This window comes from Myotis nattereri, assembly GCF_964212035.1.
Source record: "Myotis nattereri genome assembly, chromosome: 9".
NCBI classification, from domain to species: Eukaryota; Metazoa; Chordata; class Mammalia; order Chiroptera; family Vespertilionidae; genus Myotis; species Myotis nattereri.
Window position 1 is genome coordinate 39459220 of NC_138084.1, and position 20659 is coordinate 39479878.

Here is a 20659-nt window from a genome sequence, read left to right on the forward strand (position 1 = left end):
GGAGGCCTAGCCGGTTGGGCTCAGTGGATAGAGCATCAGCTTGCAGACTGAAGGGTCCCGGGTTCAATTCCAGCCTAGGGCACATGTCTGGGTTGCGGGCTCAGTCCCCAGTAAGGGGCGTGCAGGAGGCAGCCGATCAATGATTCTCCCTCATCATTGATGTTTCTATCTCTCTATCCCTCTCCCTTCCTCTCTAAAATCAATAAAAACATATTTAAAAAACAAAGGAAGAGAGGAGCAGCCTCACACCGGGTTGGGCTAGTCACTAAAATCAATAGAGAGCTGCCTTTTGACAACCAACCCCCCCAGGAGGCACCCATAAACTGGCTTCTTTCTCTGCTCCGCTCAGAACCCCAGACTGGGTCCCTCACTTACTTAGTCTTTTTTCTTCCAACAGGCTCCTCCTCCGCGTCGTCGGTGCCACCGCTTTCATACTGTACCGGGATGTCTGCTGCCAGTGCCAAGGACAGGAGGCCAAGGCCATCTCGCCACGGTGCCTCATTCACAGCCACCTCGGCACCCACAATGCCCAGGCTGTGCTGCAGCTCAGGCAGAGTCAGTGGCCGCAGCCACGTGGCTAACTTTTCCTCTCCTTGCTGCCCACTCCTCCTGGCCCGCACAAAAGGGCATGCTGGGATGAGAGGCCCATGACGGAACCTCTGCTTCTGAAGGCAGCAGTCAGCATGAGAGGCACTCTCTAACAAAGAGGTGTCTTGGGGAAAGGCCTGGTCTATGGCATCGAGCAGGTCCAGCTGGAGCTGGGTTTGGACCCAGGGTGCCCAGCGGTACAGCTGCTCCAGGAAGGGCAGCAGGTCCAGGTGGCCCACGAGCAGCGCTTGGTATGGAGGCAGCAGGCAGAGCACTGCGTGCAGGTAGTGCCAGGCCTCAAGGCTGCAGTCCTGGAGCACAGCTGAGAACAGAGTGCGGAGCTCAGTGACCAGGCGCCGCAGGCCAGGCAGCGACTGAGTCAGCGCCTGCAGGAACTGCCTCTGCCGCCTCTGCTGGTGCTGAGACTCCAGGGCATCATATGGTGCCTCTTTGGGAGATGAGTCTACCCACGTCTTCGAGACCACGAGGAGCTGGGCATCCAACTGCTGGCGAACCGACCTGGCCCACTGCTCAGGCTCCGACTGCCAGTTCCAGGTTCCTGGCTGCTGGACCTCACCTGCGTGGCCCAGCCCAGGAAAGGAGCAAGAGAAGGGGGCCTTAGGCTCTGGTCAAGGGATGGTCAGGGTCAAGGGGTTGGGGAAGGAAGAGAGGAGGGACTTAGGACAGGGAAATGGGAGCTGCAGGGCAGAGCCAGGCCAGCAGAGGGCCCTTTCTGGGACCCTCAACCCGACCTACAGCCTCCGCAGCGAGTCTGGTAAGAAGCCCGCCCAGGACAGAGGTGGGGGCCCTCCCTGCACAGGTTCCTTCCCACCAGCCAGGCCACTGCCCCCTCACCTGGCCGGAAGGGTACAGGAGGCAAGGTAAGGGAAGGGAGACACATCTGCCGACGAGGTTTCATCAGGGAGCACCTGTTGGGTAAATGGACGAACTTGGACTTGGCTCCTGGACACAGACCACTGCGCGCAGAGTGACTGGCAGACAGACAAGCCTGTGACCTCTGCAGAGGCCAGTGGATACACACACGGAAAACCCGCCCAGAGAACCTCGGTGACTGAGGAGCCGTCCCTGGGGTGGAGCCTGCGACCTGCAGAGGACGGGAGCGGGTCGCCACGGGAGGAAGCAAAGCCCAGTCCTATCTGCGCTGGAGGGGCCGCTGAGGACCCGGCAGGTGGCCACAGAACTGCTTGTCAGGGGAGAAGAGGAGGAGGAGGAGGTGGAGGAGGAGGAGGAGGAGGAAGAGGAGGAGGAGGAGGAGGAGGAGGAGGAGGAGGAGGAGGAGGAGGAGGAGGAGGAGGAGGAGGAGAAGGAAGGAGGGATCCTTGGGGGCGTGTGAGGAGGGGGCCTTCCAGGGGACAGCCCGAGAGTGGTCTCCCCTGGGGAAGGGGAGCGGGTCCGTCTCCTCCCGGGGGTTAGAACGGTTACTAGAGCCCTCGCGTGAGGCTCAGCGCTGCCGCCTGGAGCGCCCAGGAGCCAGTAAGCGGAGGGAGGGTGGGGCCCCAGGTCGGGTACGCAGAGGTGAGGGGGGAGGGCCAGGCCGAATGCGCTGGCTGCCTGCACCGCTGGAGGGTCGGCGTGGCTGGTGTAATCCTTGCGCCTGTTTATTCACTGGGCAGCTAAACCAGCGTCAGGCACCAACCACCTGTCTTTGAGACCCTCCCAAACCCCCCTCCTCCCACCTCCGCCATATCCACCTACTCCACCCACCCCCAACTCCTAGCAAGAAGAAATTCTTGATCACAATAAGCTCAAAATAGGGGGTGGGGCTGGGGCTGAATGATTAAAACAAAAATAGTGCTATTTAATGTCTCCGCTTGGATGAATGATGAGTATCTCAAACTTAAAAACTTAAAATGTCCAAAACCGGACTCCTAACTGCCCCCCATTCGTTCTCCCTCTGCCCCAAAGAAATCTGCTTCTTTCACTGTCTTCCCCATCTCAGTAAATGGCAAGGCAATTTTTCCAGTTGCTCAGATGAAAACCTTAGAGTCACCTTTGACTTCTCTCCCTCTCTCCCCCTCCCATCCCCACATCCCATGTCTTATCATTCAGCAAATTTTGTTGGCTATATAGCCTCAAAAATATCCAGAATCCAACTGCTTCTCACTACTTTAAGTGCTACAACCTTGGTCTAAAATCATTCCTGTTGTTGACAGGATTCAATTCTTTGTGGTTGTAGGACTGAGGTCCCAGGTTCCTTCCTGGCCATTAGCCAGGGACCACTCTCAAGTCTTAGAGGCTCGCTTTATGGCCCCTCCATCCTTAAGCCAGCAACAGTTCTTCAAGCACTTCTCCCGCTTCAAATCTTTCTGATGTCCTCTTCTGCAACCAGCCAAAGAATACTTCCTGCTCTTAAAAAGTTCATGTAATTAGGTCAGGCCCACCAGGTAATTCCCTTTTCTACAGTCAAGTATGTCATATTATATAACTTAATTACCAAAGTAAACTCTATCAGATTCAAAGTTCTAGGGATTATGCAGGGTAGGGTATGTATACAGGGGGTGGGAAATCTTGTGGACTCTTCTTTTTTTTTAATTGATTTCAGAGAGGAAGGGAGAGGGAGAGAGAATCATTGATCAGCTGCCTCCTGCATGCCCCCTACTGGGGTTGAGCCCACAGTATGTACCCTTGACTGGAATCGAACCCGGGACCCTTCAGTCCATAGGCTGATGCTCTATTTACTAAGCCAAACCAGCTAGGGCCTTGTGGACCATCTTAAAATTCTTCCTACCACACATATACTGTAATAACAAAAAGATCAAAATATACAATTGCCAGAAGCCGGTCCATCCTTGCTGCTTGACACAGTCACTGCAGGGAAGAAACATCTGCACAGCATATGTTTCAAGGGACCTGGCGTATATGGCATACTGTTCTTAATGTTTGCTCCCCTTCTTGGCACTATGTGTTTTAACCAAGGTCACCTCTCCGAGAAAGGTTGTTTCCCCAGGTAGGGATTTTTCCCTGAAGTTAGGGAGGGAATAAAACCCCTTAACTAAGTGCCAGGCGAGTAGTTAATCACTTTAACTACGAACAATCGCCCTTAAGCTACATACTCTTTACTCCCTGGAAGGAGATAAGAAACGCCCTAACCTTTGGAATAGAAATTGATAGGATTAAAATCAACTGGTATAAATACACATGTAACAAGACAATAAAGGACAGAACTTGGCTGGAGATCCTGGCTAGAGAACCTGGCTAGGCTGCTGATCAACTGAATGCTGTGTCTGTGTCATTCCTTCTCCGCCGACTCCATCCACACCTTTGGGAACCCCTGGACCTGCTGGGGTTGGACCCCAACATATGGCGCAGTAGTTCCTGCAGGTTCTCTCTTCCGTCTTCGGAGCCAGTGGCCCTCTCTGTGCTGAGCAGCTAGGAAGCCCCTGTCAGCGAGCTTGTAGGAGGTTTGAAACCGTCGTCACCCCTCCGACTCTTACCAGGAGGGAAACATGGTTGAAGCTGATCGCCCAGAAAAGCTCTTCATTGGTGGTCTCAATACAGAAACAAATGAGAAAGCCCTTGAAGCTGTATTTGGCAAATATGGACGGATAGTGGAAGTACTCTTGATGAAAGATCGTGAAACCAACAAATCGAGAGGATTTGCTTTTGTCACCTTTGAAAGTGCAGCAGATGCTAAGGATGCAGCCAGAGATATGAATGGAAAGTCCTTAGATGGAAAAGCCATCAAAGTAGAACAAGCCACCAAACCATCATTTGAAACTGGTAGGCGTGGACCACCTCCACCTCCAAGAAGCAGAGGCCCTCCAAGGGGTCTTAGAGGGAGAAGAGGAGGAAGTGGAGGAATCAGGGGACCTCCCTCACGTGGACAGCACATGGATGATGGTGGCTATTCCATGAATTTTAACATGAGTTCTTCCAGGGGACCACTTCCAGTAAAAAGAGGACCACCACCGAGAAGTGTGGGTCCTCCTGCTAAAAGATCTGCTCCTTCAGGACCAGTTCGCAGCAGCAGTGGAATGGGAGGAAGAGCTCCTGCATCTCGAGGAAGAGATAGTTATGGAGACCCACCTCGAAGGGAACCCCTGCCTTCCTGTAGAGATGTTTATTTGTCCCCAAGAAATGATGGATATTCTACTAAAGACAGCTACTCAAGTAGAGATTACCCAAGCTCCCGTGATACAAGAGGTTATGCTTCACCACCAAGAGATTATACTTATTGTGATTATGGTCATTCCAGTTCACGTGATGACTATCCATCAAGAGGCTATAGTGATAGAGATGGCTATGGTTGTGATCATGACTATTCAGATCATCCAAGTGGTGGTTCCTACAGGGATTCATATGACAGTTATGGTAACTCACGTAGTGGTCCACCTACAAGAGGGCCCCCGCCATCTTATGGTGGAAACAGTCGCTATGATGATTACAGAAGCTCACGTGATGGATATGGTGGCAATCGAGACAGTTACTCAAGCAGTCGAAGTGACCTCTACTCAAGTGGTCGTGATTGGGTTGGCAGACAAGAAAGAGGGCTTCCCCCTTCTATGGAAAGGGGGTACCCTCCTCCACCTGATTCCTAAGCAGTTCAAGCCGCAGAGCACCCAGGGGTGGTGGCCATGGAGGAAGCCGATCTGATAGAGGGGGAGACAGAAGCAGATATTAAAAACAAAACTTTGGACCTAAATCCCTGTTCAAAGAAACAAACAGAAAGTGGAACCTATTCTGTCATAACTACCCAAGGACTACTAAAAGGAAAAATTGTTACATTTTTTAAATTTCCTGTTAAGTTCCCCCTTCATAATTTTTATGTTCTTGTGAGGAAAAAAGTAAAACATGCAACCAATTGCTGTTTCTCTCTGTCTTGCCCCCTCTTTTCCACTCTCTCTAAAAATCAATGGAAAAAATATCCTCTAATGAGGATTATAAAAAACAAAACAAACAAACAAACAAACACACTGGTTTTCCAGATAGACAAGGACAGAAGGGAATTCTGTTCAGTAACCTCTACTGAGCCCTCAATACCCCCTAAAATTCTAATTGTTTCTTTTGTCAGTTCACTCTTTCATTCTGTGCAAAGACTATTTCAAACTTCCTAACCTCCTGCACTCTCTCATCTTCCATTTTCTACTATTTTACTCTCTGATAACTTCAGCTCATATTAAAAAAAAAAAAAAAGAAGAAGAAGAAGAAGAAGAACATATGCTATATCAATCAGGGTTCTCCAAAGAAACAGAACCAATAGGATACAGGTATACAGAGATTTATTTTAAGGAATTGGCTCAAATGATTGTGTGGGGCTGGCAAGTCCAAATTCTGTAGGGTAGGTCAGAATGCTAGACACTCAAGAAGGAGTTAATGCCTCAATCTTGAGGCAGAATTTCTTCTCAGGGAAATCTCAGTTTTTACTTTTAAGGCCTCCAACTGATTAGGTGAAGCCCACCCACATTATTAAGGGTAATTTCTTTTACTTAAAGTCAATCAATTCTGCCCTATCCGGTTTGGCTCAGTGGATAGAGCGTCGGCCTGCAGACTCAGGGGTCCCGGGTTCAATTCTGGTCAAGGGCATATACCTTGGTTGCGGGCACATCCCCAGTAGGGAGTGTGCAGGAGGCAGCCAATCGATGTTTTCCTTTCATCGATGTTTCTAACTCTATCCTTCTCCCTTCCTCTCTTTAAAAAATCAATAAAATATATTTTTTAAAAAGTCAGTCAATTGTAGATTTTAATCACATCTATAAAATACCTTCACAGCAATACCTAGAATGGTGTTTGATGAAATAACTGGGTACTATAACTCAGTCAAGTTGACAGGTAAAACTAACCATCACACATGCTATTTACAAGGCACTCTCAATCTCCCAAAACTATATCAAAAATTACTTAGATCTGCTTTCATCCATTCCATCTTCTTTCCCTCCCTAAAGCCAAGCTCTAAACCTTTGCCCTGTAACTATTCTTTCTTCCTTGATTCAACCAACAAATATTTACTGAGCATCAACTGTGTTGGACACTATTTTAGGTAGTTATCTCAGTGTACAAAATGCTAACATTGACAAAAACTGAATTATGAAGCTTACATTCTGGTGGAGGACACAAGTAATAAATAATAAACAAAATGAGTAAACTATATACATGATAGCACTATGGAAAAAAATAGAGCAGGTTAAATTCAGATTCACTTCTGTCTCTTCCTCTAATAAAAAGTCTTCCTTTTGTTATATGACTAGTAGATTGAGCTGGGAGGAGAATGAAAGATGTTCATCCAACAAATATTTATCAAGCACATATTATGTGCTGGGAACTGTGATAAGAAAGCAATGGTGAACAATACAAACATGGACTCTGACCTCATGAGTTACTGATAGAAGTGGATGCCAAAAACATGAAGAATTATGGGAGCTGCAGTCTGGAAAGAGTTCTTTGAGGAAAGAGTATTTGAATTAAATACTCAAGAATGAGTAATTTAGTAGGTGGAGGGAAAGCATTGCAAGCCAGAAAACAGCAGGTACAAAGGCCTTGAGATGTAAGTATATGACAGGTTAGAGGAATCAAAAGGCTAGTGTGGTTAGAGCAGAGAGGAGAGAGAGGTGTGGTTTCAGTCCAATTCAACAAACAATACTGACAGTCCAGTGTTTGAGTCACTGATAAGATACAGCTGAGGTGGCAGGAGCTAGATCATGCAGGGCCTTGTAAGTCATGTACAGAATGTCAATTCTTATCCTAAGAATGGGAAGCTGTTGCCAAGTTTTAAGCATCACTTTGTGTTTTCTGGTCTGTTGGAGGGGTGCAAAAGCGGACATAGGGAGCAGCAGCAATTGCAATAATCCTGATGGGAGACTGTGAAGATGCAGAGAAACAGACAGAATCCAGGGATATGTAGAAATAGGAGTTGGCAATTGAATGAAGGGATGAGGGAGGTTTCTAGCTTCTGCAACTGAAGGACTCTCCCGGAGAAGAGTTTATGAGGAAACATGTAGAGCTGAGGACTTTTTTATTTTTATTGATTTTTTACAGAGAGAAAGGGAGAAGGATAGAGTCAGAAATGTCGACGAGAAAGAAACATCGATCAGCTGCCTCCCGCACACCTCCCACTGGGGATGTGCCCACAACCCAGGCACATGCCCTTGACCGGAATCGAACCTGGAAACCTTCAGGCCGCAGGCCGACGCTCCATCCACTGAGTCAAACCGGTTAGGGCTAGCTGAGGATTTTTAAAAACTATATATATTTTTATTGATTTCAGAGAGGGAGAGAGAGATATAGAATCATCAATGATGAGAGAAAATCATTGATCAGCTGCCTCCCGCACACCCCCTACTTACTGGGGATTGAGCCTGAAAACTGGGCATGTGCCCTTGACTGGAATCGAACCCGTGACCTTTCAGTCTGCAAGCTGACACTCTATCCACTGAACAAAACCGGCTAGGGCAGGATGTTTTTGAGATAACCTAAGTGGAGAGGTCAATCAAGTGGCTCAGAGGAGGGATATGGGAGTCATCAGTAACCAAAGCTCAGAGTGGGGATGAAACAATCCTAGAAAAAATAGGCTGAGAAAGAACAGGACCCAGAGAAACTTTTAGATTTAAAGGCTGAAGTGGGGAGGGAGGGGGGTGGGCGGTGAGCCTGCAAAGGAGGCTAAGAAGCTTTGGCCAAAGAAGTAGTAGTTAAGTATGTGAGTGGAATAGCAGATGCTAGGGGAAGACTGTTGATGATAAACTAGTCAATATGCTACTGAGAAGGGAAAGTAAGCTGAGGACTGCGAAATAGCCACTGAGTTTAGGAATGTGAAGGTCACGTGGTGAGCCAGTGTGACCTCAGTATGAACTATTTCAATAGAATAAAGGTTGTAGAAGTCAAAACAGACTGGGTGGCCCTGGCCAGTGTGACTCAGTTGATAGAGCACTGAAGGGTCATGGGTTCGATTCCCAGTCAAGGGCACATTCCTGGGTTGCAGGTTTGATCCTGAGCCCCAGTTGGGGCATGTGTAGGAGGCAACCAATCTATGTTTCTCTCTCTCTTTGCCTCCCTTCCTTCCACTCTCTCAATGGAAAAATATCCTCAGATGAGGATTGACAAAAAACAAACACCAGATTGGGTGGAGGAATGGGATGGAGAGAGCCAAAGTATTCAACTGCTTTCAGTATAAAGTGGAAAAACAGGTTGGTAGCTGGAGAGGAAATGAGGTACAGAGTGGTTTGTTTTTCTATCAAGGGAGAGTTTAGCATGTTTAAACACTGATGAGAATTTAGTAAAGTGGGGAAAAGTCAGCCATTCCCAAAGAAGGAAGGACTAGGATTCAGGGCACAGGAATAGGCACTGGCCTTAAGAGGAATGCTGGGCCGGTTTAGACATACATTTTATCTATGTATCCAAAAAAGATGAAAGGTAAGGAAACACAGTCTATCCCAAGAGAATCACTAGAATTTAAGCTCGATAGGAATAAAGAGAAGGTAGAAGCAATGACCTGACTGCCCCAGTGACTCAAAAAACAATAAGGAATAGTTCAATCAAGTGAAAGGAATATGGTCAGTGAATAAGATGCAAGTAATAGTGTTTTGAAGATAAGAGCAGTTGGAGGTGAAGACAATGGCCAGGACATAATTATGGGAGTGGATGCCCAAGAAAGTGGAAATCGCTAGATTGTGTCAGAGAACTAAGAGACCAAAATACTGGAGTGTCCACATAAACATAAAAGTATCAATGAGTGGACAGGAAGACAAAGGAATGTAGGAGAGTGGTAGTTACTAAGGACAAATAACAAGAGGGTGGTACACTTGAATAGCCTCAAAGGTACAGGAAGTCACCCATTGTCTTCACTAGCAGAGAAGTGCAAACAAGGATCTCCCAACGCTGGTGAACCTTGAACCCATGGCAAGGGCCAGAGTTATGCACCGATTGTCTAGTCCAGACAATGGGGGCTCAAGTTATTTCCTGATCAAATAGTCTCAGAGTAAATCCTCCAGTATTTACTGACCTTTAAGATAGTCTGTCTGCTACCAAAATTGCCTGTCTGCCTAAGGGCTTCATTTGTATCCAAAGTTGAATAAAATGTTGGCGAAGCCTGGGCACCAGTAGAAATCCTTCCCCTTGAGTTGGGCTTTCCCACCTGGCCCCCAATATTTCCAAATTATTTCTTGTCTCGTCTCTTTCATTTGCATGTGGCCCCTCCTCCAGATCCTGAACCCTGAACCACGCGGGACATGGAGGAACATTCACAAAAGGAATCAGGCTTTGCAAAGGAAAATGGGCAGTTATGCTCTGAAGCCAGAATGACAGGAACACTAACCCTCTCTCCAATGTCTGTGGTAATCAGATAAAGTTTTGTCAACATTTATTCTCATTGTGCTTGAAACATCACATGTGCTCATTATGCTAATGGCAAGACCTGAGGGAGACTCCAGCAATAATGGAAGATGGATAGTAGGAATAAGGTTCTTATAAATATTAAGAGAAAAGAACCAGGACAGAAGAGATTGGAAATTTAAGAAAGAGACTAATTGATGGATCAGACTGAGGGACACTTTTTTCTCCATGCCTGGGGGTGAGGTTTGGTACAGATAAATAAGCAAATAGCTCTGGAAGTTCAAAGACCTTCTATGTTCCTAGCCCTTCTCCAGTAATTATTAATTACATGACTTGGAAACACAGATCATTCATAATCATCTGGCAGTTTAATTACAGTAGGGCCTTGACTTACGAGTGTCCCGACTAACGAGTTTTTTGAGATACCAGCTGTCTCTCGGACGATTTTTTGCATTGAGTTGATAGAGTAATTTGAGTTAACGAGCTTCGTCTCTGAACGAATTAAACTCGTAAGTCAAGGCCCCATTGTACAAGGAAGTCTGTTGCAAGGACACCCACAAATGTTGATGTGGAAGAATCCTTCCACCAGCAGTACAATATCCTGGATCCCCACTTCCTTGTGTCTGGAAATTGGGAAGTTCACAAGCTGATTTCCTGCATTTATACTTTCCAAGGAAAGAATTTTATTAGGTAGACATGAAGCCACTTCGTAAGGAAGTTTCTGGCCAGCAACTTTTACTTTCCAATAAACCTTTCTATTCAAGATTTGTTCATGGGACAGCAGCTAGCTAAAAGGCAAGAAGTAATAGGAACCACTTTTCTCAACAGGTGACTATGTATATAAGATACATAGTACATTCTGGATTCTTGCTTCCTCATCTGTTAAGAGAGGGGATAATACCTCTTACTTGTACTTTTGTCATAAAGATTAACTAAGGTAAAGCATGACATATACCAACATCAGAACCTATACAAAGTAGGGGCTCAATAGATATAATTTTGAGAGGTAGCCTGTTATAGTATAAAAACAAAAACATGGATTTTAAAGTCAGATCTGTTTGGGCTTTTTTTTAGAGAGGAAAGGAGAAACATTGATTTCTTCTTCCACATATTTATGCACTCATTGGTTAATTCTTGTATGTGTTCTGACTCAGGATTGAATCTCTACCTTGGCTCATCATTGCTGGAGTCTCCCTCAGGTCTTGCCTTTGGCATAATGAGCACATGTGATGTTTCAAGCACAATGCTCTAACCAACCAAGCTACTTGGCCAGGGCAAGTCAGATCTGTATTTTAATACAGGGTCTACTATTAGAGAATTTCAAACTCCTGAGCTATACGAGGGAGAAAACTGTGTGCTTTGTGGGTGTAGGAAGTTATTTTTATTATTGTGGGAACCAATGTCTAAAAGCTTCCATTTCCACTGTAAAAAAATGAAACATGGTCAGTTGATGGGAAATAGTTGAGGGTGAGGTGAAGAATTAAGGAGAGCAGTAAGGTGTAATAACTGCCATGTTAAGGACAGTGAATAGACCAGGAACCCACAAAGGGTTGCTTGTTGGTAATGATGGCTTGGTTGAGGTTGGAACCTTAAATACTTAGTGACATTCATTACACAGCTGTGTTTTCTCTAGAAGTTTGAATGGAGGAACAGAAAAGATTGAAAAGCTGGAATGATACAAAGGACACAAGAGCCGAACCGGTTTGGCTCAATGGATAGAGCGTCGGCCTGTGGACTGAAGGGTCCCAGGTTCGATTCCGGTCAAGGGCATGTACCTTGGTTGCAGGCACATCCCCCGTAAGGGGCAAGCCAGAGGCAGCTGATTGATTTCTCTCATTGATGTTTCTAACTATCCCTCTCCCTTCTTCTCTGTAAAAAATCAATAAAATATATATTTTTTTTAAAAAAAGGACACAAGAGCAGCAAGAAAATGTGGTGATGGAGTGATAGGTCATTCACACTGTTGAAAGCAGAAGTAAATTCCACAACTGGGAGGAAATAAAAAGAATGGATAGGTGGGGACTAGAAATCACAGAACAGGCAGAGTGGAAACGTGGGGTAAAGGTGGAAGAGCTGGAATTAATTATAAATAAGCAGTGAGACAGAAGTAACATTAAAGAAGTCCCATAGATTTTGCTTATCCCTTCCTTTCCACAACCACCACCATCATTTCTCTCTTGGATTTCTTTATCTCAAGCCTGACCATATTGCAGAATATGGGCCCTCAAGTTTTCCCCTTTCTGATCACCCCTGAAGCAAAAAAAAAAAAAAAAAAAAAAAAGTCTTCTTAGAAAATAGTAAAGAAGTAACAACTTGGGGATATGGTTAAAGTTTCAGAACATTCAGAATTCTTATAGGTTTCATCTGTTCTGAAGTTACTGATTTATAAGGAGGTAGTCCCCCAAAACCCTGTTGTCCTTAGATGTCTCCTCTTTTCTCTAAATCTAGCAGAATTCCCTCTTGCAAGACACAATCCACACACAAAAAGTTATGAATGAATGCATACCCAGCTCACAAGTGAGCCATTAAAGTCAGACAGATTTTATTTAATGACAGCTGGACAGAGCTCCTATTTTCTCTGTCATCTGGTGAAGAATCGCCTTCCTGTTGCTATTACCAACCTTAAAAAATTGCATCCACACACCTCAGTTTAACCAGGTGCCTGGGGAATGAATGCTGAGGTTTTCCTTCTACACATAGAAGGCAATTTCCCTGCTGCCAGGGTTGAAGCCAGCAGATATGCACTGACAAATAAAGGATGGTGCTAGTCAAGTGGGCAGAGCTTCTCCGCCCAAAACATAAACCAAACGGAGGTTTATTAGCTCCAGAAAAAGGAGCAACAGTACCCAGCTCTCAGGCAACTCCTCACTCTCTATACGGGCTGCACCCAGCCCAAGGTCCACTGGCTCCTTCAATTTGAGGGTCCATCCAGTGCCTCCCTTCCTGGGTTGGGGATGGCTAGCTGGCTGTGGGCGAGTTTCCCGGCTGTTCAGCAGCAGCCCCTGGCCCAGCGGAGGCAGCCTCGTAGTCTGCGATGCGGCGCTGCACCAGGGCAGGCATGAGCTGCACATAGGCGGCCATGAGGCGGTGGTTGGAATGGATCAGCTTCCCAGCACAGCTGTGCAGGCAGGCCTCCTGGAGGGAAGACAGGGTGGAGGCAGAGGCCAAAGGTGGCCTGTCAGGTGCGTCTCCTGTCTTCCCCTTCCCAGCCTAGGGGCGAGGGTAAAGGAAAGACTCGGCCAAAGGTTGAAGGGAAGTTGGGGAGGAGGAAGAGTGGCTCCCTACTCGGTTCCCCACCTCCTCAGCATCCAGGGCCCGGTGGTGCAGGCTGGGCACGCAGCGCTGGAAGCAGAGTTCCGTCATCCGATTGTAGACCAACAGGAAGTCCCGCAACTGGAAGAGAAGGAGATCAAAGACTCAGCGATAAGGGGGCCCACACCTCAATTCGGGGCCGCGCCGCCTCGGCGTTTCCTGGGACCGCGCACTACGGCCCTTGTTCCCAGCCCTTGGCCCCCTGGTTCTCCGGGGTCCCGCCCTGCGGACGGTGATGCGAGCTGAATGTAAGGTCCCGAAGCCACTTCTAGCTGCTACTCACATTCCTCAGCTGCTGCTGATGCTGCTGCTCCATCCCGCCTCAGGAGCACGCCCGCCCTTACTTCCGTTACAGCGTCTCGGTCACGCCCCGGAAGTAATCTCCGGTAGCTTTTCCCCGAGAACTGAAGGGTTGGTTCAAGGATCGCCCTGCCCCCTAGCTCAACGTTACTTCCGCCCTTACAAACTGCGACGTGGCCGGCTTCTTCTGCCCGGGTGTGGACGTCACTTCCGCCGAATCCCTGACCTGCTGCTAGGATCGCGACGGGAACGGGAGCCCGAGGTCCCCGCGCGGACCGGGCCTGGCGCCCCGAGGGGAAGAGCAGCCCAGCCCGAGGTGAGAGGGGCGTACTTAGTCAAGTGGAAGTTGAACGCATGAACCTGTCCTGAGGGCAAGATACCGCTGAGCTCAGGGAAGGATGAGGACACACCTGATGCCCAGGTGTACGGGGTGGGGGTGGGGGGAAAGGGAAACACACCTGGAGAGACATAACTGACTTTGGAAGGGTTCAACTCTATCCTGGGAAAAAGAGGCTTTTCCCAGAGGCCGAGAACATACACCAACTGATTCAACTAAGGCCTGGTGGAGAGGGCGAGGAAGAAAAGGTGCATGGGGTGGAGGAGGGGGAGATCACTTGAAGGAAAGGGGGAGACACACCAAAGGAGTGTGCAAGGTCAAGCCCTGGGTGACATACCTGAGCCCTGGAAAGGGGTTCATCTCCTGATGGGGAGAAACACCTGCATGGGGATAAGCTCCAAGAGAATACAGACTTTATCCATTTTGTTCACTGCTGTATTTCCAGGGCCTCAAATAGTGCATGGCACATAGTAGGTACTCAGTCAGTGTCTGTTGAACGATTGAATGCATGAATGATCTCGGAGTCCTGGTGGGGTTGGAGAGTCAGGAGAAGACACCTGAGGCCTGGGTGTGCATGTGGAAAACCATGCACCTTGGAGGGGAGAGATACATATGCTACCTGACGAAAGGAGTGGCAGCCAAATCAGGACTCCCGAGCCCTGGGAAAGCCTCTAAAACCTCAGAAATGGTAGGGGGGACCTTTCTCTTCTGGAGACCTGGCCAGTTTCCAGAACTGTCTGTGTTGGGCTTTGCAGGGCGCTGGGGTGGAGACATTGACTCCGGTCCCTTCCCTAGCCATGACGGACGGGATCCTAGGGAAGGCAGCCACAATGGAGATCCCCATCCATGGGAATGGCGAAGCTGGGCAGCTTCCCGAAGATGATGGTCTGGAGCAGGTGCTTCTGTTTGATTTTTCTCCTTATTGTCTCATTTTAGGAATCCCAACTCATAAACCCTAGGCTATTTTAGTCGCCTTCCCTAATTTATCTAACTCCCTTCAATCTTTTTACAAATTTTCGTTTTGATTCTGTGCAGACTTCCCTTGTGTGCTCTCTCTATGATGCTTCAATCCAAGCTTGTTCTCACCCCCAAAATGCTTCAGCTGCCCTTATGTTCCTGAAGCCCCCCTCTTCTCTGGCCTATAGGACCTCCAGCAGGTGATGGTGTCAGGACCCAACCTCAATGAAACCAGCGTTGTGTCTGGTGGCTATGGGGGCTCTGGTGATGGACTCATCCCCACAGGTATGAATGATCAGACCAGGACAGGAAGCTTGAGTGAGGATGGGGAGAGGAATGGTTCTGGGGAGCATAGGCTATGTCTGAGAAAGCTTGAATTATCTTGAGAGATCTTGGAAACTCCTGCTAGTGTGAACCCTATGGAGTCCTCACCCCAAGGCCAGTTCCCAGGGTTGTCCAACTGCTCCCATTTGCCATTTCCCCTGAGGTGCAGCCTTTTTCTCCGCTGCCACCACCTGAGTCACGTTAGGGACGCTTCCGCAGAAGTTTCCCCTGCTCTAGGGCTTGATGCTGATTTGGATCTTTATGAGGCTTCTCAGAGTTGGTACTTTAGACTCTAAAATTTAGAGGAATAAACAGCCCTGAACCTCACAGACTGTGATACCACATGGGAATGTCAACCAGGTTTCCTGTTACCAGGACCCACCATCCTTGACCTTCTAGCCCACCTTCTGTGTATTTCCTTCTGTTTCCTCTTCCCTATCCACCTCCCCCCCCCCCCCCCCCCCAATCCCCACCACCACCTTAGAGGAGGCCAGATGTATATTGGGATTTGGGTTTCAGGGCACAAGATATGAGTTCCTCCTAGTGAGTAGGAGAATTTAATTGTCTCTAGCTTCTGCTCCTTCAGGAAAGTCCTTTTCAGGTGCTGGGAGGGAAGAATGGGTGGAGCCACAGAGGTGTCTGGTTGTATCTGAGAGAGGCTGGTGTCAGAGAACTTGGTCCTTTAGGGTCTGGCCGCCATCCATCTCACAGTGCCACTCCTGCTAGCCCTGGAGATGAGGTGGCTCGGGGCATCGCTGGAGAGAAGTTTGACATCGTCAAGAAATGGGGCATCAACACATATAAGGTGGGACTCAAGCACCTCTCCCTTCCCCCAAACTCCCATGGGTCCTTTTCCCCTTCTCCCAGATCCTAATATTTCATCTATGGCTGAGACTAAGAGTCTGGGTATACTGGGGTACATACCTGTTGTGGGGGCAGGGTGCTAGGGTCTCTGACTGATTCCCCCTCTTCCCCATCAGTGCACAAAGCAGCTGTTATCTGAGCGATTTGGCCGAGGCTCTCGGACTGTGGACCTGGAGCTAGAGCTGCAGATTGAGTTGCTGCGTGAGACGAAGCGCAAGTATGAGAGTGTCCTGCAGCTGGGCCGGGCACTGACAGCCCACCTCTACAGCCTGCTGCAGACCCAGCATGCACTAGGTGACGCCTTTGCTGACCTCAGCCAGAAGTCCCCAGAGCTTCAGGTGCCTCGGCCAGGCCAAAGAGGGTGGGGGGACTGGGCCCAGGCCCTCCCAGGCAGTCACCCCTCAGCCTCCCTCCCTCCCTCCTGCAGCCCAGAGGGAGAACCCCTACAGGGTGGGCCCAACCCTGCCCCCAGCAGCACTCACCTGTGGAGGCAGCTTAAGGGTTTGTACAGAGGTCCAGAAGTTGGAGGGGCTGTGGGAGGCGACACACTGGGTGCCTCACAAGTAACCCTTCTCTGCATTTGTGAGAATGCCTTTGATGCTCAGCCTAATCCGAGCCCCTCCCTTGCCTGCTGCACTAGCTTTCTCTGTTCTAGTCCTGTGAACTTATCTGAGAACCCCACCCCCACATTCCCACCCCAGGCATCCCCAGGGTGGCCCCACTAACTTTCTGGCTAAGAGAGCCTTGCTGGAGGCAGTCCTTGGTTGTTCCAGTTTTGATGGCTGCTTCCTCCCTGGGGAAGAGGGGAATGAAGGGCCCTACAGCTCCAGTCAGGTAGGGACTCTTTCTCAAGGCCTGTCCCTCCCTTCTGCCCTCAGGAGGAATTTGGCTACAATGCAGAGACACAGAAGCTGCTGTGCAAGAATGGAGAGACACTGCTAGGGGCTGTGAACTTCTTTGTCTCTAGCATCAACACATTGGTCACCAAGACCATGGAAGACACACTCATGACTGTCAAACAGTATGAGGCTGCCAGGTGTGGGCACTGGCAGGGCCTAGGGCTTTGGGAGTTGGCTGGCTTGGGTGGAAATTTGAGGTTAGGGTCATAAGAATTCAGGAAGGAAGAGTGTGGAGGACAAAGGGGTGGAGATGAGCCTATATCACCCCCTCCCCAGGCTGGAATATGATGCCTACCGTACAGACTTAGAGGAGCTGAGCCTAGGCCCTCGGGATGCAGGGACGCGTGGTCGACTTGAGAGTGCCCAGGCCACTTTCCAGGCCCATCGGGACAAATATGAGAAGCTGCGGGGAGATGTGGCCATCAAGCTCAAGTTCCTGGAAGAAAACAAGGTGCCAACCCCACCCCGTTGACCCCAGCCCATCTTCCCATCTGTAACAACGACCCTCCCCCCTAGACCCTGCCCATCGTTGGATGGAGTAATGCAGTCTAAGGAGTGGGATCTTCTCTTAGCACCCTCAACCCCTGGACCTTTCCGGGTCTCCCTCCTTCCAATCCCTGGCCCTTTTCTGTTGAAGAGTTGACTGCTGGTCCCAGGATCATGACAGAAAAATCATACCCTGAGTTGTGGTACCAGAACCCCAGCCCCAGCAAATCAAGTCAGGTTTCTCCCATCAGCTTAACCTTTCTCCTTTGATTCCCTCGGTGGAGTTCAAACCCCACCCCCAAAGCACCATCAGAGCAGAATGCATGCATCCCTGGTCTGGTCTCAGGCTCAGCCCCTCAAGAAGGGCACCTGAGTCCAGCCTCAGCTGACCCTCTGGACCCCCAGATCAAGGTGATGCACAAGCAGCTGCTGCTCTTCCACAATGCTGTGTCCGCCTACTTTGCTGGGAACCAGAAACAACTGGAGCAGACCCTGCAGCAGTTCAACATCAAGCTGAGGCCTCCAGGAGCTGAGAAGCCCTCCTGGCTAGAGGAGCAGTGAGCCGCTCCCAGACCAACCTGGCTGTCATAAAGACACTGGGAGGGGCAGTCCCAGGGTGGGGGAGATCGGACATGGGATATCCCTTGCCACCTGCCCTCAGGCATGGGCTCCTTTCCCCTTGCTGGGGCCTGACACCAGTTTTGCCCATATTGCTGTGGGTAGGGATGGGGCCTGCAGGCCTAGCAGTTGCTGCCCTGTCCCTTATCTTCCTGGCCACTGGGCTTTGTTCCCAGATCTTTTCCTTCCACTCCACAGCCAAAGGCTATGACAAAACCACTCCCTGGCCAATGGTATTGCTCAGGCCTATCCCCAGCTCCTGGGGTGTGCCCCCGACCAATGGCAGAGCCTCAAAAGGCCCTGTCAGCCAAAGGCAGCTCTTCTTGGGCTCCCCTGGGCCAATGATGTTGCCTCCAGTACCCTTTGTCCCTCCTCTATGCGTGCCCATTGCAGAGAAAGGGACTGGGACCAAAGGGGTGGGAATAATGGGGAGCCCCATTTCTGGCCCTGCATCAGAATGGGCATCCCCTCACCTATCCACCCAGTTTAATTGTGCTTAGAGCCCTGGAAGATTGGGACCTAGCACTAGGAATAAACCTTTCATAAAAGCAGGCCCAGTGAGGTCAATTTGTGGGGGACTCTAGGAGGGTGGGCTGGGTAGAGGAATGCTCAGTCTAATACACCAAAATCCTATCAAGTCAGAAGAGCTGGGGACAGACAACTGAAGTCAGAGGTTTCCAGAACAGTCTGAGGACCCACTCCTCCTCCAGACCCAGGTTGAGCAAAAGCTTCATTTGCCCTAAATTTAGGCCAGCACCAAGATAGCTAAGGATCTTAAGAGCACAGGGCCCAAGGTGGGTTGGGCCCGCTGGCCATTATGCATTCATTGATACAGCAAATATTTACTGAGAGCTTTTACTTGCCTGGCACTGCCCTAGCCCCTGGGGAAACATCAGTGAATAAAGCACAGTCCCTTCCCACAGTGCTTATGGTCTAGTGAGGAATAGAGACAAGTAAGTAACCAGGCAACTACAATACGGTGATAAGTACTAGGATACAGAAGTTCAGGGAGCTATGGCAGCACAGAGGAGGGGCATCTCTCCTAGACTGGAGTGGAGATGGGCATGCCAACTTGAAAGCTGAGAGAAAGGGTATTCAGACAGCCAGAAAGAGTAAAGAGCATCGTAGGCTGAGAGGCCAATATGTGAAGGCCCTGAGTAGGAATCTGGAGGAATTAATGGAGTTTCACCGGGATGAAAGATGAAGGGGTGTGGCTAGAGGAAGACTACAGAGGTAAGGTAGTAAGAGCTCAGGGTAGGCCTGCCTCTTCCGGCCGATTAAGGACTTCTGCCCTTTGGAGAAGAGGAGCCATGAGGCCTTTTTGGCAGAAGTCTAGGGTCTAGGAAAGTAGTCCTGGTGAAGCTTAAACTAGTGTAACACACCCCGGTTCCCTCATAGCCGGTAGTCTAGTAGCTCTGGTCCAGTCTCCAAAGCAAACACGAGTCCTGTCTGAGGCGCATCACAGCGCTGGAACACCTGTGCTGGGGGCCTGAACTCAGGTGGATGAGAGGTTGAGGCAGTTTCCAGGGACCCTGTTGAACCCAAAATCTGAACCTTGTCTGAGGCAGGAAAGCTCTCCAGCAGCACTTTAATTGGGCTGGAGCTCAGGTGCCATCACCTCTGCTCCTTGGCTAAGGAGAGCCCCAGGATGTTTCAACACTCCCCTACTTGCGAGGACTGGAGGAGGGGACACCCCCAGCAGATGCTCCCAGCACTGAGATCCAGGTGCGGCCCGACTTCGCCCTTTGTCACAGACACTGCAGCTTCCCAGGCAGGCTTCCTGGGCTTTGGTCAGCCTGCAATCACCTGACTGCAGCTTGATTATTAGGAGAGGGGTGACCCCCACTTTGTGAAACACTGGGTGCCTGAAGGCAGGACCTTAACACAGAGCTCAAACAAACGCTGGCTACACCTCTTTCTAGCTGAGTGATCAGGGTTAACTTCTAGGGAGCCCGGGCCTTCAGTTTCTTACTTGTATAACACGGCTAATAAAAGAAGCTACCTATTAACAATATGAGTATTAAAGGAGATAATATATGTAAAAAGGTTCGTTGTGTGTCTGGCCCAATATAAGCACTCAGTCCCTGTGAACTGTTGTTATAATTTTTGTTATTTTCCACGGGGGCTGCTTTCCCCCAATGCGATGATTCTGAGAATTGCTCTGGTCTTTGGAGTGGGGAAGGGAGTCGCTGGGTGGTCGGAACCGTAATTTCCTCGCCGGGGTTGCTCCTCAGGGAGAGCCAGGCGGCTAGAGCGGGATCAAGTCCCCCCACCTTCCGACCCCATCACCCCCTTCCCGAGCTCTGGGTCCTGCCCTGGCACCTTGGGGCCCTTCGCCGCCCGGAGATCCGTGTCGAGGTACAGGATGATTCCTGTCTCCCACGATCAACGGGGACCACACTAGCATATTCCGTAGGGTCCCCCCCAGAAAGCCGGGCAGGGAACCCCCAGGAGGCAGCCCGAACAGGCTCCCGGAGTCCGAAACCCCTGCTGTCCAGCTGGCCTTTTCCTGACCGAGCCTCCTCCGGCCTCCGAGACCCACCGTGCCGCCTGCCCTGGAGCCGCGGGGGGCCTGAGGCAGCGGGCGGGGACCTGGGGCCGCGGATCCGGTCCGCGGGATCCGGGATCCGGCTCTCGGGTGCCCCAGCCCGCGAGCCAGCAGTCCTCGCCCGAGGCTCCGAGCGGGGGCGGG

General features: G+C 49.7%; 4 protein-coding genes across 6 annotated transcripts in view; 2 read left to right on the plus strand and 2 right to left on the minus strand.

The window, feature by feature from the left end:
- Positions 1-1489, minus strand: part of DNHD1 (dynein heavy chain domain 1) — a gene marked incomplete at both ends in the record, with an annotated part of 53875 nt that extends 52386 nt beyond the window's left edge. Inside the window, 2 exon segments of the mRNA XM_081100255.1 lie at positions 376-1165; positions 1444-1489. Of these exon segments, the coding sequence (XP_080956381.1) occupies positions 376-1165; positions 1444-1489 (836 nt within the window).
- Positions 1490-4055: 2566 nt separating this feature from the next.
- LOC308524201 (uncharacterized protein) lies at positions 4056-5721 on the plus strand (the record flags this gene model as incomplete). Its single annotated transcript, XM_081098390.1, has 2 exons — positions 4056-4295; positions 4597-5721. The coding sequence occupies 2 exons, from the start codon at positions 4056-4058 to the stop codon at positions 5200-5202; spliced, it is 846 nt and encodes a 281-aa protein (XP_080954516.1). The 3' UTR covers positions 5203-5721.
- Positions 5722-12360: 6639 nt separating this feature from the next.
- On the minus strand, positions 12361-13554 carry TIMM10B (translocase of inner mitochondrial membrane 10B). The gene is made up of 3 exons (XM_081099483.1): positions 13466-13554; positions 13168-13263; positions 12361-13005 (listed from the first exon to the last, which is right to left on the minus strand). Exons 1-3 carry the CDS (start codon positions 13496-13498, stop codon positions 12829-12831), a joined length of 306 nt encoding a protein of 101 aa, XP_080955609.1. The 5' UTR covers positions 13499-13554; the 3' UTR covers positions 12361-12828.
- Positions 13555-13677: 123 nt separating this feature from the next.
- On the plus strand, positions 13678-20016 carry ARFIP2 (ARF interacting protein 2). Of its 3 annotated transcripts, none has more exons than XM_081098176.1 (8): positions 13678-13798; positions 14575-14715; positions 14965-15061; positions 15787-15905; positions 16081-16302; positions 16843-17000; positions 17140-17314; positions 17755-20016. In XM_081098176.1, exons 2-8 carry the CDS (start codon positions 14617-14619, stop codon positions 17908-17910), a joined length of 1026 nt encoding a protein of 341 aa, XP_080954302.1. In that variant the 5' UTR covers positions 13678-13798; positions 14575-14616; the 3' UTR covers positions 17911-20016. The 3 variants fall into 3 exon arrangements, with proteins under 3 accessions (XP_080954302.1, XP_080954304.1, XP_080954303.1); XM_081098178.1 differs by having other exon boundaries at positions 13718-13798; positions 14855-15061; XM_081098177.1 differs by having other exon boundaries at positions 13723-13798; positions 14615-14715.
- The last annotated feature ends 643 nt before the right edge of the window (positions 20017-20659 follow it).